The 13,785-nt window shown below is 45.2% G+C and overlaps 1 protein-coding gene across 4 annotated transcripts in view; it reads left to right on the forward strand.

Annotated features, from left to right (window-relative positions):
* Positions 1-484: 484 nt before the first annotated feature.
* The window catches only part of Tdrd7 (tudor domain containing 7), a 70,265-nt gene continuing 56,964 nt past the window's right edge, over positions 485-13,785 (forward strand). The window contains exon 1 of one of the 4 annotated variants that reach the window (XM_031377297.1): positions 485-623. In XM_031377297.1, the coding sequence (XP_031233157.1) occupies positions 531-623 (93 nt within the window). In that variant the 5' untranslated portion in view covers positions 485-530. Of the gene's footprint in view, positions 624-7,257; positions 7,536-7,662; positions 8,032-13,785 lie in introns of those variants that run through there. The other 3 variants (XM_031377298.1, XM_031377300.1, XM_031377299.1) reach the window with 3 other exon arrangements.

The following is a 13,785-nucleotide window of genomic DNA, read 5'->3' on the forward strand; positions in this document are numbered from 1 at the left end:
CCTGTGCACTGGTCAGTGTATTGACTACAGGCCACGTAGGCTTCCTGGTTGACTCAGTTGACAACAGAGGCATCTGGAGTGGTCACATTCCTCAATGATAGGTCACATTCCTCTGCTCTGTCCGCCACCTCACCATCTAGGATGTACTAAGTGCCGATATGGACAGAGTACCTGGCAGCTTTCCAGGAAGGAAGCAACTCTGGAATAAGCTGACGGACAGTCGGGAGACTTTTAGAAATCTAAAAAAAAAAGAAACTGTGTTTATCGAGTGACAGGGTCAAGGTCAAGGCTCTATATGAACAATTGTCCATTTCATGGACTCTCTGTGTCCCTTCACCACAATCACCAGGTTGGAATCCCAACCCTCAGTGTGATGCTGTTAGGAGGTGGAGCCGTTGGCAGATGATGTAGGTCATGAGGGTGGAGTCTTCATGGATGGGCCCGCTGCCTTTATAAAAAGAGATCTCAGTGAGGACTGTGCACACTTGTCACTATGTGAGGAGGAGAGAGGAAGCCCACTGGAGGATACAATGAGGAGCCATCAGTCCGCAACCCAGAGGAGAGGCCTCAGCAGACCCGGGCCAAGCTGGCACCCAGATCTCGGACTTTCAGCCTCCAGAACCGTGAGAAATAAATTTCTGTTGTGTGTCAGCCACGCAGTCTGTAGTGCTTTGTTATGGCAGCCCCCAAATGGCTGAAGTGTCATCAGTCTGCAGCTGGTACCCAGATTTGATACAAGATGTTTGCTAACTTAAAAGTGTGTGGCTCTTTGCAGATGTTTTTATAGTAGACGAAGGTTTGCTGTTTTGATGCTTTTACTGTATTGCCCTTTGCTTGGGGAGTCTTACCCTCTTCCCCATATAGAGTACAGAGAGGCTCGGTCGCATAGCAGCACAGAAAGTGTTGGACTCCAGCACTTCACTTGTTCATTCATTGCAAATATTTGCTGTCAGCCTGTGTGTGCCAGGTACTAGAGCATGCAGTTATCGTGATCCCGGAACCACCTCTAATACACAAAAGGCCCTGTAAGGAGCAAGCTTCAGGACGTTTACAAGCGGGTTTAGAGTCCAAGTTCTGGAGCATGCGCTGTAGGAGGAGGCGGGAACTTGTCAGCTCTGAGTAACAGCCAGCTTCCTGCAGGAGTCTCCCCTGAGTCCTACCCTGGCCCAAGCCCTGCCCCCACTCAGGTGTTGGGAAGGTTAGAATGTTATAGCTGCAAATTACAAAGCATCCTGTTTTGAGGAAACTGCCGGAGAGATTAAAGGCTCAAGCTTTAAATGAATGAGGAAGTTGAAGGGAGAATTGGGACATGAAATATTGGGCTACAAGAGCTCTGGGGAGTCCTTTGAAAGGAATGATTTCTTTAAAAGTCCTCAAGTGGTTTAAGTACTAGGAGGAATAAGGCATTCGGGATTATAGTGGGTGATGGAGATGTCCAATAATGACACGCCTGTGCATCCTGGGTCTATTGCTGTAACCAGGAACATCTTGCCGTCCATGTTTCTGGGTGGGGTTGGTTGTCGGGGAATTTCTAGCAGTATTTAAATCTACAGGGCCCAGGAAACAGCTCCCAACCTTTATTTTATGATAATCATTTTAAAGCTTCCTCTACTCATTTACTTCCGACATAGAATTCACAGCTCCCCCACCCCTGCCTCTGAAAAAAAAATCATCATAAAATTCTTCATAAATTTGTGGGGAAAGAAATTTGTGCTCATACTGAAAAGAGGTTTTTGTCATCTCCACACAAAGCTGGCAAGACATTCATTCACACTTTGGTTAGAACAAGGGACATTTCTCTGATAAGTGGGCAATGAGCATCTAGGTACTGGCCCAGACTAAACTCCCCTGTCATTGTGACAACTAAAATTACTCTCCTGAGAATCTAGAATGTCCTGGGATGGGAGAGCTTCTCCCCGGATGGACCACTGGTTAATAGGAGTTGACCTGAATAGCCCCAAGAGAAGCTCTTCTGCTACATAACTGGATTAGCTCAGTTGTGGAAAGGGGTCCAAGCTAGAACTGGAGCCAAGGGGCTTTGGAATTCAGTTCAGTACAACTTTAGACTCTGTGGACAAATCAACAAGTTGGGACTGTGCACTGCTGCCTAGGAGGCTCATTTCCTGAATCCTAACTGTTCTTTCCATTTCAGTCTGTGAGCCGGTGATGACTGTCCCATCCCCCAGGTTCCTGTGCCGTTTCTTGTCACTACTGTCCCCTTTCTTCCCTCCCAGCAACTATTACAGCATAATTTTTGTACCAATAGGATTAGCCATGATTTCAGTTTGGTGACCGATTGCCTTGTTTACAACACCAGTTATCTAATCTCACGCCTTGCTAAGCAGCTGGGGCTCCTTCTCATTTACCTGATAGTGCTTAGCAGGCACCATCTGCACTGCAGGTCCTGCCTAAGCTGTGTGAATGATGCACAGTTTGAAGCAGGAAGGTGAAGATGGTGTCTTGGACCGCAGGTTCTCTGCACAACAGAGTGTTCAAGTAGTGGTTCTCAACTTATGGGTCTCCACCCCTTCGGGGGTCAAACGATCCTTTTCACAGGAATCAGATATCCTGCATAACAGATATTTACATTAAGATTTATAGTCATAGCAAAATCACAGTTATGAAGTAGCAAGAAAAAAAATAATTTTATGTCTAGGGGTCACCACACCATGAGGAACTGTGTTAAAGGGTTTAAGCGTTAGGAAGCTATAGTTATAGTTGAGAGCCACTATATTAAAGTTTGCATTATCTCCTCTTTTCCACTGTTGGTGGCTCTGTGGCCTCTGAGGCGTCCCTGATCACCCTCCCAGGGATTAGGGCCTTTTAGCTGACTCACCATGGAGGCCTTTGTGGAAAGCTTAGGGGGTTTGCTTGCTCAGCAGGCCCTGAGCTCCACCAGGGCCAGGATTTCATCTGGGCTCTGGCAATCCCTTCCTTTTGTTTTGTGTTTTGTCTTTGCTCCCCACCCTACCCCGGCCCCCCTTTTTTCCTTACTCAGTTAAAACAATCATAGTTGTCTAGAAAATTCTCTCCATTTGTTCATGGAGGGGTGGAGAGGTAGCTGGATTGAGAGTGATGATGTCATTAACGATTAATCACACGTGGATTTATCCAGAGATCTCTTTTGTTTGGGATCTAATTCTCCTGACCTTGTGGAAGCAACTAGTGCCTGAGAAGCTGGGTTCCACCTGGATGCAGAAACAGCTCAGCATGTGGCAGCTGAGTGAGTGGCAGGCAGGAATGCTGCAAAAGTCATTTGCAGCTAAGCAACTAGGAGAATGGGGACTCAGTTAAGCTGTACACAGGAGGATGGAAAGCTTCGTTCCTCAGCTGCTATTCTGTGAGAACGCATCTGAGGAACAAAGCCCTATCTTGAGGCTCAATTAAGAGAGCAGTTGGTTTTAGGTGGGGGGCTGTGAGGGAGGTTTCCAGAGAGGTACCACCTATGACACTGAATAATGTCACAAGCCAGTCCCTGCAGTTCACCTATGGGATTGAAAGTGATAGTAATCAGAGTCCTGTGGTGTTTGGGGGGTTTTGGGTTTTTTTTTTGTTTGTTTGTTTGTTTTGCTTTGCTTGGAGACAATATAAAGAGGCAACAGATGTTTAGGATAGAAGGTGAGATAGCAGCGCCTGAATTGTATCCAAATGCCATGTGAGATGTGGAAGGGGGAATTTGCAACCCTTCCCAGTGTCTGTGAGGGGGAGGATGAAGGACGTGTGGATCTTGGGTTGTGCTATAGACCTGTCAGATAAGAGGGGAAGGGCTATAGACACATGCTTGAAACCAGGCCCTTACTGGTTTTGCTGAACTTGTATAAGGGAGGGGAGATACAATCTCCTCCAAGAGCCCTGGATCCTCCCACCTGGGCTAGGTGGCCTGGGGCTTCCCCTGTGGCTCTGTTTAGACAGTAGGCTGGCCAGATGGGGGGAAATGCATGAAGGGCTTTTACTGGAGGGATTTATTTATTTATTTATTTATTTAGACAGAGCCTTTCTAGGTAGCCCTGGCTATCCTGAAACTTGCTGTATAGACTAAGCTGACCTGTGAACTCACAGAGAACCACCTGCCTTTGCCTCCTAAGTGCTGAATTTAAAGGTGTGCACCACCATACTTAGCTTGGTGGGTGTTTTTATAGTTCCACCTCTTCTAGCCTGAGGTGAGGTGGCAATGGGGTCACCTTTCTCCCTACATCTGGTCTTAGCTTTGTACTTTCTTTCCATGATAAACTCCTGCTGGTGAAGTCTCCAAAGGCCCCGATGATCTACCAGGAAGCTGTCCCCCTTGCAAAAGCCACTTGAGCAGGACTCTGGTCATCTCTCTGCAGCCTTGGAAATGAGAAATGTGTGTTTTCCTTTCTTGCATAGCAAGAGACCCGCCCATCTGCTTCCTGCTCGTGGTGACCTGGGATATTTGGCCTTTTCGTGGGGGAAGAATACCTTTGAACTGCATTCTGTCTATTTTGAAATACTGATCTCTGACTCTAAGGCGTCCCTTAAGGGAATTTTTGATGTGTGGAACTTGACTCTGTAAAATCCTGTGTCTCTATGTTGCTCTCACGTGTTTTGGCTTACTCTTCCATAAAAGGGTAAGAACCCTGAGTCTAAAGAGTAGCCAGTGTGAGCTGGGCATGGCAGCACACACCTGTAGTTCCAGCACTTGGGAGAGTTCTCTGTCAGTCTCCGACACAAGACAAGTTCCTGTCTCAAAAAAAAAAAAAAAAAAAAAAAAAAAAAAGAAAAGAAAAAGAAAAAAGTCTTAATCTTCCTGAATTCTAGCTATAAAAACAAGCAACAAAACAAGATCATACAACTTCCTTGCTAAAATTCAGCTTCTTGAGAATCCTCCTCATGCATCTCAGTTAAATCCGCCTACAGAACAGGAGCTTTGTCCATTGTTCAAGAACAAATACAAAAGCCAGTATATACAGGAAAAGATACTCCATGTCATCTTGGGGAAAGGCGAGCTAAGTGCCACAGTGGCAACATTCTATCCATCCAGTGTAGTGCTCCAATTAAAAAGACTGGTGATGCGGAGTACTGGGAATGAATGGACTCATGTTTTGCAGAGGGCAGAGTCATGGCTAAAAATGGGAGTCCAAAAAGAGGTGGCCACTTAAGATTGCACTTTGACATTTACATGTAATTATGCATTATATATGATTAAGTACACATAAGCATATATTCACATTCATAAGTATATACGATCAACTATACCTTTATCCTACATCCTCACATTAATTCTACTCCCTGGTACGTATGTGAGAAAACCATTTGACTACACAATGGTTATTTCTAGGCTCTTGAACCGGAACAGCCCCCAGACTAGAAACAACAAAAATGCACATTATTAAAGTAGTTGTGACATAGCCATACGGTGACAGCCATCAACAGGAAGTGACTATTGATAAATCCAGCAGGAATGACTCATGAAAGCATTACACTAAGTGAAAATTCCCTACGTATGGTACTACTGAGAAAGCAAAACTGAGGGGACCGAAATTTCATCCAGCTGCCAGGGTCTGTGGGTAGAGGGAGGGAACAGGGGTGGGTAGAAGGCTCAGGGGAGCTTCTGCAAGTGAAACTATTTTATGCATCTTTATTGTGATGGTGGCTGTGCAGCTGGATACATCTGTTAAAACTCATCAAACTGCACACTTGAAAATATTTGCTTGTGGCAACTATTCGTAAATAAAGCCGCAGCACATGACTTCTCTTTGTACATAGGATACTGCAAACAAGGGGCACCATTATAAGCCTAAAGGATCCCAGACTTAGGGTTAGTGCACATCATTTTATGGTTTATTTTGTATATAGAACTCAATATTGCCTAGTTCCCTATCCCCACAGCCATCCAGTTCATAGATGCTGTTTTTACCCTTATCCCCATCAGAAAGTGGAGCCAGGGCATGTCAGAGTATTATTACAGAGTCCAAATAGAGAGCTGGCTGTATTCTAGGTCTGTGGAAGCCACTGCCGTGTTTAGTTTAGCGGACACGTCAGGGAGAAAGACATCTGAAACAGACTGAAATAGAATAAAGGTGATGTAGAGAATTCTGTTTCAGAAACACTTTGGCCACTTTAGGCAGGGGCCAGATGTGAGATTATGAAAGAGAACAGTGTTCAAAGAACACCCCTGGTCAAAGCCTTAGGACAGAACCTTCTGGGCACAGGATATCCGGCTTTTCTCGATCTCCTTCCACACTATTCATAGCCTACTGCAGCTTTCTAATGAAAGCACAAGGCTTATAGGCCTTTGGTACACTGTTGCTATTTGACAGCGGGGCCATAGCAGTTAACTGTCTACCCACCCACTGAAGGATGTTTATGCTATCTCTCTGTCTTTAGGTATTACAAGCAAGGCTGGTTTAAACATCCTTGTACAGGTCTGTGACGAGTAAACCCTTTCTCAGGTCAATATATGGGAGTGGAAACTCAGGGAGCAAAGGTTATAAACTACCAGCGTATGCAATAACACAAAAGAATCTCAATAGAATTTTGATGAGTAAAGAAAGCCAGACCCTCCCCCTTAATAACAATATGTATGGAATAATTACATTTATATAAAACCCCAGAAAAAGTAAACAGCTCTATAATAAGTAAATGGATACTTATAGGACTAAAAAGTGGGGATGAAGTAAACTTTATAGAAAGAGAGAGAACTTTGAGGGTGTGGCTATGTTCGTTAATATGTGATTGTTTCTCTATTGTATGCATACCATACGCATGAAATTGTACATTTGAATCGTGCAGTTTATAGTATGGCAAGTATACCTCAAACTGTAAAAAAATGCTGGTCGAGTAAGCAGTAGGCTCTCAGCAAGATACGGAATGATGCAACGTGTTCACAACGGGTTAAAGCAAACCAGACATTAAATACATGTTAGTGGAATTGCCATGGAGTAAATAAATAGCAGCTATTAAACATGTTTAGAATGAATTAAAGAATTTGATAAATATTTATTTTATTTGATGCTTACTATATACTGGGCAGTGTTCTAGGATCCCTGCCCTCAAACAGCTTTCGTTTTAGAGGAGTGGATGAAAGTGGCGTTGCTATAGAGGCCTGAAGGGTATGGGGCAAAGCATATTAATATAGACACCCTCCTCCAAAGACTGACCTAGAAGACAGCTGAAGACAGCTAGGAGAATGAAAAAAAAAGTATTGAGATGCAGAAGAGAATGAACTCGGTGGAAAGAGAAGTAAGTCCACACCCCGAGCCCCAGGCCGGCGTGCGCACGCGCAGAAACCGCTAGGCGGCGTCGGTTTCCCCTCTCACACGCGGACCTCGAAGTGGGCGGCCTTGGCCGGGGCGCCTGCGTCTGCGCAGAGCTGAGCCGGCCGGCTAAGGGGCGTGGCGTGGTGCGACGGGGCGTGGCCTAGAGGGCAGGGCTTTAGGTGATTTCCCAAGCCGCGGCTCAGGCAGTGCGGGGAAACCGAAAGTGGGCGGTGGCCGCGTCGGGGGCCCTGGCGAAGGTGGCGGAGGGAGCCGGGCCCAGAGGCGCGGGCGTGGGCCGTGGGCCCCGGGGACGAGGTGAGTTCAGGTCCGGGCGCGACAGGTGCGGGCGACGTGGGGCGGGCTGCGGGACGACAGGGCACGGGCAGGACAGCGGCTGGGCGCGGCGTCTCAGGCCCGGGCCTGGTCCCCGCCGCTGCGGGGTTCCAGAGCGCCGTGCGTGACGCCCCGGGACATCCACCCAGCCGGCCGCGGTGCAGCTGGAGATGCAGGGGGGGCGTGGGCGGCGCGCAGCTCTGAGCAGGAAGTAGCTCCCGGTCAGGAGCAACCGGCCTCGGCCGCCCGTGCTGGGCAGCGGTACCCGAGCTCTGCGCAGTTGTGCCAGCCCCGCGGGCCACACTGCGGCGGCCTCCGCCCTCGAGACCGGCCGGTGCAGGCCGCGCACATCAGACAGGACCTATACGTAGCCGTTCCTGTCAACCGTGAGCGCTGGGGAGGAAACAAGCATTCACGGAGAAGTTGTCTTGGAAGTCAAGTCGGAGCTGACAGCTTTTCTGCTCCTGTCAGCTTGAGGGTACATTTCTGTTAATATCCAGGGCTACCACTACCTAGTCATTTGGGGGAGCAGGGAAGAGAGGTGTGTATAGATGTTAAAGCCCAACCCCAAAGGATTCTGATACCACCACCACAAATCAACCAAGAAAACCACTATTCGTGTTGGTGCCCACCTTTGCTCTGCAGGTGGACGTTTGCAGAGAAGTGTTCTTGGGACTAGAAACGCCTTTAGTGGCAGAAATGTAATTTAGAACTAAATCCCCGTCTCTTCCCCACCTCCATGATGTGGATGAAAATTTGGCATTCTACAGTGCGGCCTTTGCAGATAGGTATTGGAATCTGAGCTTCGAAGTTTAAATGTGAGGTCGGGAATCAGTTGCACCTCCGGTCTCAGAGCCTGCTCATGAACTTAATGGGAATAGCTAACTTACCCTTCGAAGTGTTTTCAAGACAAGATAAATCTTTGGCTCAGTAATAATAATCATCTAAACAGGCTTTTTATTTCTCCAAACTGCCCATATTCTACAGGTTGGGATTTCAAGGTTTTTGATTACAGGGACTTGGAAATCTTTAGGATAAGTTGGCATTATAGTATAGACCCAGCTGACATAGTTGAGCTTCAGTTACATACAAAGTACTGTGCTGGCCATAGAGTCCGCAGCTTCTCAGCCCTTCTCTTTGGTAGATTTTCTCTTTGCTAAGACAGCGAGGCAGCACTTGGCAGTGCCCTAAGATTTTAGTCCCTGTGGATTGGAAGTGGAATGTAATCCCTGCTAATACCCTTTTAAATGCGCCACATGAGCATGGCTGGATGAGCTATTGTGTTGCATCTAGAGTTTAAAACTCCTAGAAGGATCGCTCTTTTTAAGTTTTCTAATATAGTTGGATGTTTAATAAAAATGTAAAGAAAATGCACTTTGAATTCAATTCTGAGTGCCTGCTTTATGTTTGATGAAGTACAAATGGCAAATCGAAGCTTTGATGTAGAGAAAAATATCCAGATGCTTTCATGGATCAGGAGTTTCTCATTGCTTGGAGTGAATTGGACTTTCTTATTTTTATGAATTTGCTTTCTTTCTTTGTGCCAAACTTGCTGTTTCTTCTCTTCATCCCATCTCTGTTCTTCACTGTTTTTCTAAGTTCCCCATGAGCCCAAAGATGTCTTTTCAAACAAACAAAAAGGAGTTGATTTTGTCATTTTTCAATTGAAGTATGTGTCAGTCAGAGCTTCTGCTCAACCAAGATAACCCAGTGTGATTTTCAGGCAGACATGGTATTTTAGTCTGTGCAGGTTTGTCATGAGCAAGCAAACCCATAATGTCCACCAGAACTTTGGAGCTCATTACCTCTTCAAAGGATTAGAAGAAAGCAGAGAACCAGTGTGTAGTGAGAATTTTGGTTTCTCTGGAAAAACAAAAACAAAACAAAAACAACCACACATAAAAACCCAACCAACACTGCCCCCCCCACTCCTATAATATAAAATTTCTATAACACAGAAATGTTATAGATATGCTTTTGTTTTAATCCCAGGTGTGGTATGTGCAACTGCTTTAGATTGTCAACAGCGGCTGATTTGCTTCATGCTCTAGCAGGGGTGTGATTTTGCTAGCTGCAGATAGTTTCTGCAAACATATGCCATTTGGAAAATTCTGGGGACTCTTGAAAGGGCATATAACTGTTAGAGCCTGGAGGAAGGCATGGTTGCAGTGGCTGCTGCTGCTCCTCTCCTTTCCCTCCTCCTCCTCTTCCTCCTCCTTCTCTTCCTCCTCCTCCTCCTCCTTTCTCCTCCTCGCCTTTCTCCTCCCCCTCCTACTGCTGGTTGTTGTTGGTGGTTGTTGCTCTTTGATGCAGTTTGTCAAGTGGTTCTGTGCAAAGACAGCAGAAGAAGAAATTGAATATCCTGACAACAAAGACTAACGCCCCAGTCAGCAGGTAGTCTAATGATATTGTCACCCCTTTCCCCTCTAGCCTTCTTTCTCTCCTACCTAGTGTTGGGGAGTTGGGAGAGTGGAATAGGGGTGGAGAAGGATGGAAGGAAAAGAAACCCACATAGTAGTAAAAATCCAGCTACACCAGTGGCTCTTCCCATACTCATTATCCTGCAGGGGAGTGGGGGGGAGAGATCAAGGGGCTGGAGAGATGGCTCAGCAGTTAAGAGCACTGACTGCTCTTCCAAAGGTCCAGAGTTCAAATCCCAGCAACCACATGGTGGCTCACAACCATCCAAAATGATATCTGACGCCCTCTTCTGGTATGTCTGAAGACAGCTACAGTGTACTTACATATAATAAATAAATAAATAAATCTTTAAAAAAATTAAAAAAAAATGAATTGCTCAAAGAGGCAAGTATGCTTAGTAGTTAGAGGTAGGATTGAGACCCAGATCCCTGACCAAACTACTTAATCATCATGGTATGTAGATTTATAAAGCTAGTTAATTAGATACTATGTAGTTGCCAAAATAAATAATTTGAAGTAACAAAAAGAAAAAGCCCGGGCAGTAGTGGTGCACGCCTTTAATCCCAGCACTTGGGAGGCAGAGGCAGGTGGATTTCTGAGTTCGAGGCCAGTCTGGTCTACAGAGTGAGTTCCAGGACAGCCAGGGCTACACAGAGAAACCCTGCCTTGAAAAACCAAAAAAAAAAAAAAACACCAAAAAGAAAAAGAAAAACTGCTTCATAAATACTTGGAAGGAAGATAAGACTCTTTCCTTTAAAACTGGTTGTAGGCAGACTTACTTAGGTTTAATAAGTAGACTGACCTCCCCATAAGCTTTTGCACCCTGGGTGTGGCATTGCATACCTATAATCCCTGCACTCTGGAGGCCCATGGAAGGCTACAGAGGGAGACTTGGTCTCTCAAATTAAAAACTGAAAACATTCCCACACACCTTGTAATATGGCAAATTGCTGGGTAAGGATCTTAGATAAGTTCCTCCCCTCTCTGAGGTTGTTTATTGCTTTGTAAGATGAAAGGCTTCAGCTAGCCTAAGTGATGTCTAAAATTTTCAGCACACATTCTGGAGCTTTTGGAACTTCACTTGTAAAGATCATGTCTTACGGAGAGAGCAGGAGTTACCCAAAGTATACACTTAAAGCAGTGGTTCTCAATCTTCCTAATGCATTCCCTCATGTTGTGGTGATCCCCAACCATAAAATAACTTTCACTGCTACTTCATAATTGTAATTTTGCGACTGTTATGGAGTCGAGATGCACAGGCTGAGAGCCATTGCTTAAAATGATGTTCAGATGTGTCAACATTGAGCAAGTAACTGAGAAGCTAGGAGAGTTTACCCTAATAGTCCGCTGTGTTTATTTGGGAAATTAGAATTCATGCTGGGAAAAGTGTTGTGGGAAAGACAAGACAAGTGATACAGTTAGAAATAGTTGAAAAAGAGAAACTTAACAGGAGAAAACCCACTGATGAGAGCCAGAGTAATGTCACTGTGGTCAGTTGGTGGGCCACCATAGAACACGAAGCATACAGATGCCTGCCTGTGGGGTACTCAGTCCATGGTGGACAGCATCAGAAAACATCTGTTTCAGATGTATCAAACCTCGGGCTGTGTGTGGTGGTACCCATCTGAGCCCCAGCACTGAGAAGGCAGAGGCTGGAGACTGTGAAGTTGGAGACCAGCCTGAACATCATAGTGAGAGCCAGTCTCAAGCAAACAACAAAAACTCCACAAATTCTTCAAAATAAGACTTTTTGAGTCATTTTTCTGGTATTTTAAAGAAAAAGGGCAATTTTACACAATTTAGTTTTGAGATACAGTGAGGATTGTTTTAAATCATGTAAATTGTTTAAATTTGTGTTTGGCAGTGTAGCTCGGTGGTAGAAGGCCCTGGGTTCTCTGTCTACCACAATACACACACACACACACACACACACTTAAATTTGGTTTCCTGTTCTTCTTATGCAGCATTATTTATCATGGGGCCTTGGTAGTGAAGCATGTGATAGAGGAAGAGAGAGGATGATGGATCTGAGAAGCAGTCAGGCTCACCACTCAGTATCTGTAACAAGGAACATTCTCTTGGGCTTAGATACATCTCTCTTTCCAGTTCTGAAGGTTTGCCACTAAGCATGTATCTAGATTGGTAGTGTTCTCAGAAAGGAAGGTCTAGTTGGAAATCAGGAGACAAGAGGTTTTTATTCTGGTCATGAGATAGGTAAGAGGTTGGAGACTTCACCATGGGCCTCACCTTCCTCGCTTTTCAAAGTTACATTTTAAAAGATTTATTTATTTTTATTTTATGTGTATGAGTGTTTTACTTGCATAATGTATGTGTGTATGCATACCAGGTGCCTATGAAAGTCAAAAGACCATTGGTTTCCCTGGAACTGGAGTTACAGGCAGATATGAGTTGTCATGTGGGTGCTGAGAAAAGAACCCAGGTCCTCTGCAAGAGCAGAAAGTACTCCTGACCTCCGAGCCATCTCTCTACCCCCAGTTTCTTTTATGATATGTGTAAAGATGTAGTGCTCATTTGTGTGAGTCCACAAATGTGCACACAGGTATGCATGGGTATGGAGACCAGAGGTCAACATTGGTCGTCATTCTCTATCTTATTCTTTGAGACAGTCTCACACTGGTCCTGGCGCATGCTGAGTTTGCAAGACTGACTGTTCACTGAGCCCCAGGACTCTACCCTCCTCCATTGGGTTTGCAGAGGCAAGCCACTGTGCCCAGCTTTTTAAAGGGTGCTGGAGTTCTAAACTCTGGTGTTGATGTGCAGCAAGCACTTTACCAACTAAGCCACCTCTCAAGCTCCAGGTTCGTTTTAAAGCTTAATAGTTTGAAGGAGGTGATATTAAGGTACCTTTGTTGTATGACAAACTTTTCCTGGGGAGATGCTACATACATGTCTCCTCACCCCAGATAGGGAGCACATGACAGACCAAAGTACAGCTCTCACCAAAGTCCAGCTTGATGAACCAGTGAGTTTTATTACAGTTACTTAGCTGGACTTGCTGAACAGAAGTGTAAAGTACTCACACAGCTGTACACCAAGACCAACCTGAGCAGCGACAGCTCACAAAAGCTAGAAACCTGGAGTGCACTGCACAGCTTACAGGCAGCTCAGCAGCTTGAAGAGCAGCCCTTCTAGATGGCTCAGTTGTTCTCTACCTCTTCTAGGCAGCTGGGTTATCTGAGAATCTACTTTTTAGCTTTGCTCATCTGAGAGGGACTTCCAGCTTTTATTGTTTACTGGGGTGGGAGGACTGAGTGAATCTGGTCGTTTTTGGGACTTCCTGAAGCTATATTAAGTTGTTTACCTTCTTGCTTTAAGGAGCTTCCCTATAGGATGAAATGCTTCAGTCTTGGAGAAACTGTTACAGAACAGCCTGCTATCATTCTGTGCTATTCCCAGGTCCTTTTTCTATGTTTAGGTCTGTGGCCTACACTGTTCTAAGACAGCTGGGAAAATTGCATCTTATTCCTGGACCATTTGCCAAAGCAGTTAGTGACCTTTGCCTACTTGTTATGAGAGAAATCATGGAGATCCACTGGCTTGCTCACCAAACTTGTCAGTTGATACGTGTGTTTATGAAGCAAGTAAGAGAATCAAGACTATTATTGATATTTTGAAATAAATACAAAACTAGAAATTTCTCCAGCTTGTTTTCTGTTTTTAACCAGTGTATTTATTTGTGGTCATTTCTCATACAGAGCATTTAAGTGGAAACTTAAGGGTTCTTTGGAAAGTCAGTTGTATTGGATGGTGTTTTGTTGGGGCAGGCATGTGAAGGAACGTTTCACTGAAG

Source organism: Mastomys coucha, unplaced genomic scaffold (genome assembly GCF_008632895.1).
Source record: "Mastomys coucha isolate ucsf_1 unplaced genomic scaffold, UCSF_Mcou_1 pScaffold18, whole genome shotgun sequence".
Taxonomy (NCBI): Eukaryota; Metazoa; Chordata; class Mammalia; order Rodentia; family Muridae; genus Mastomys; species Mastomys coucha.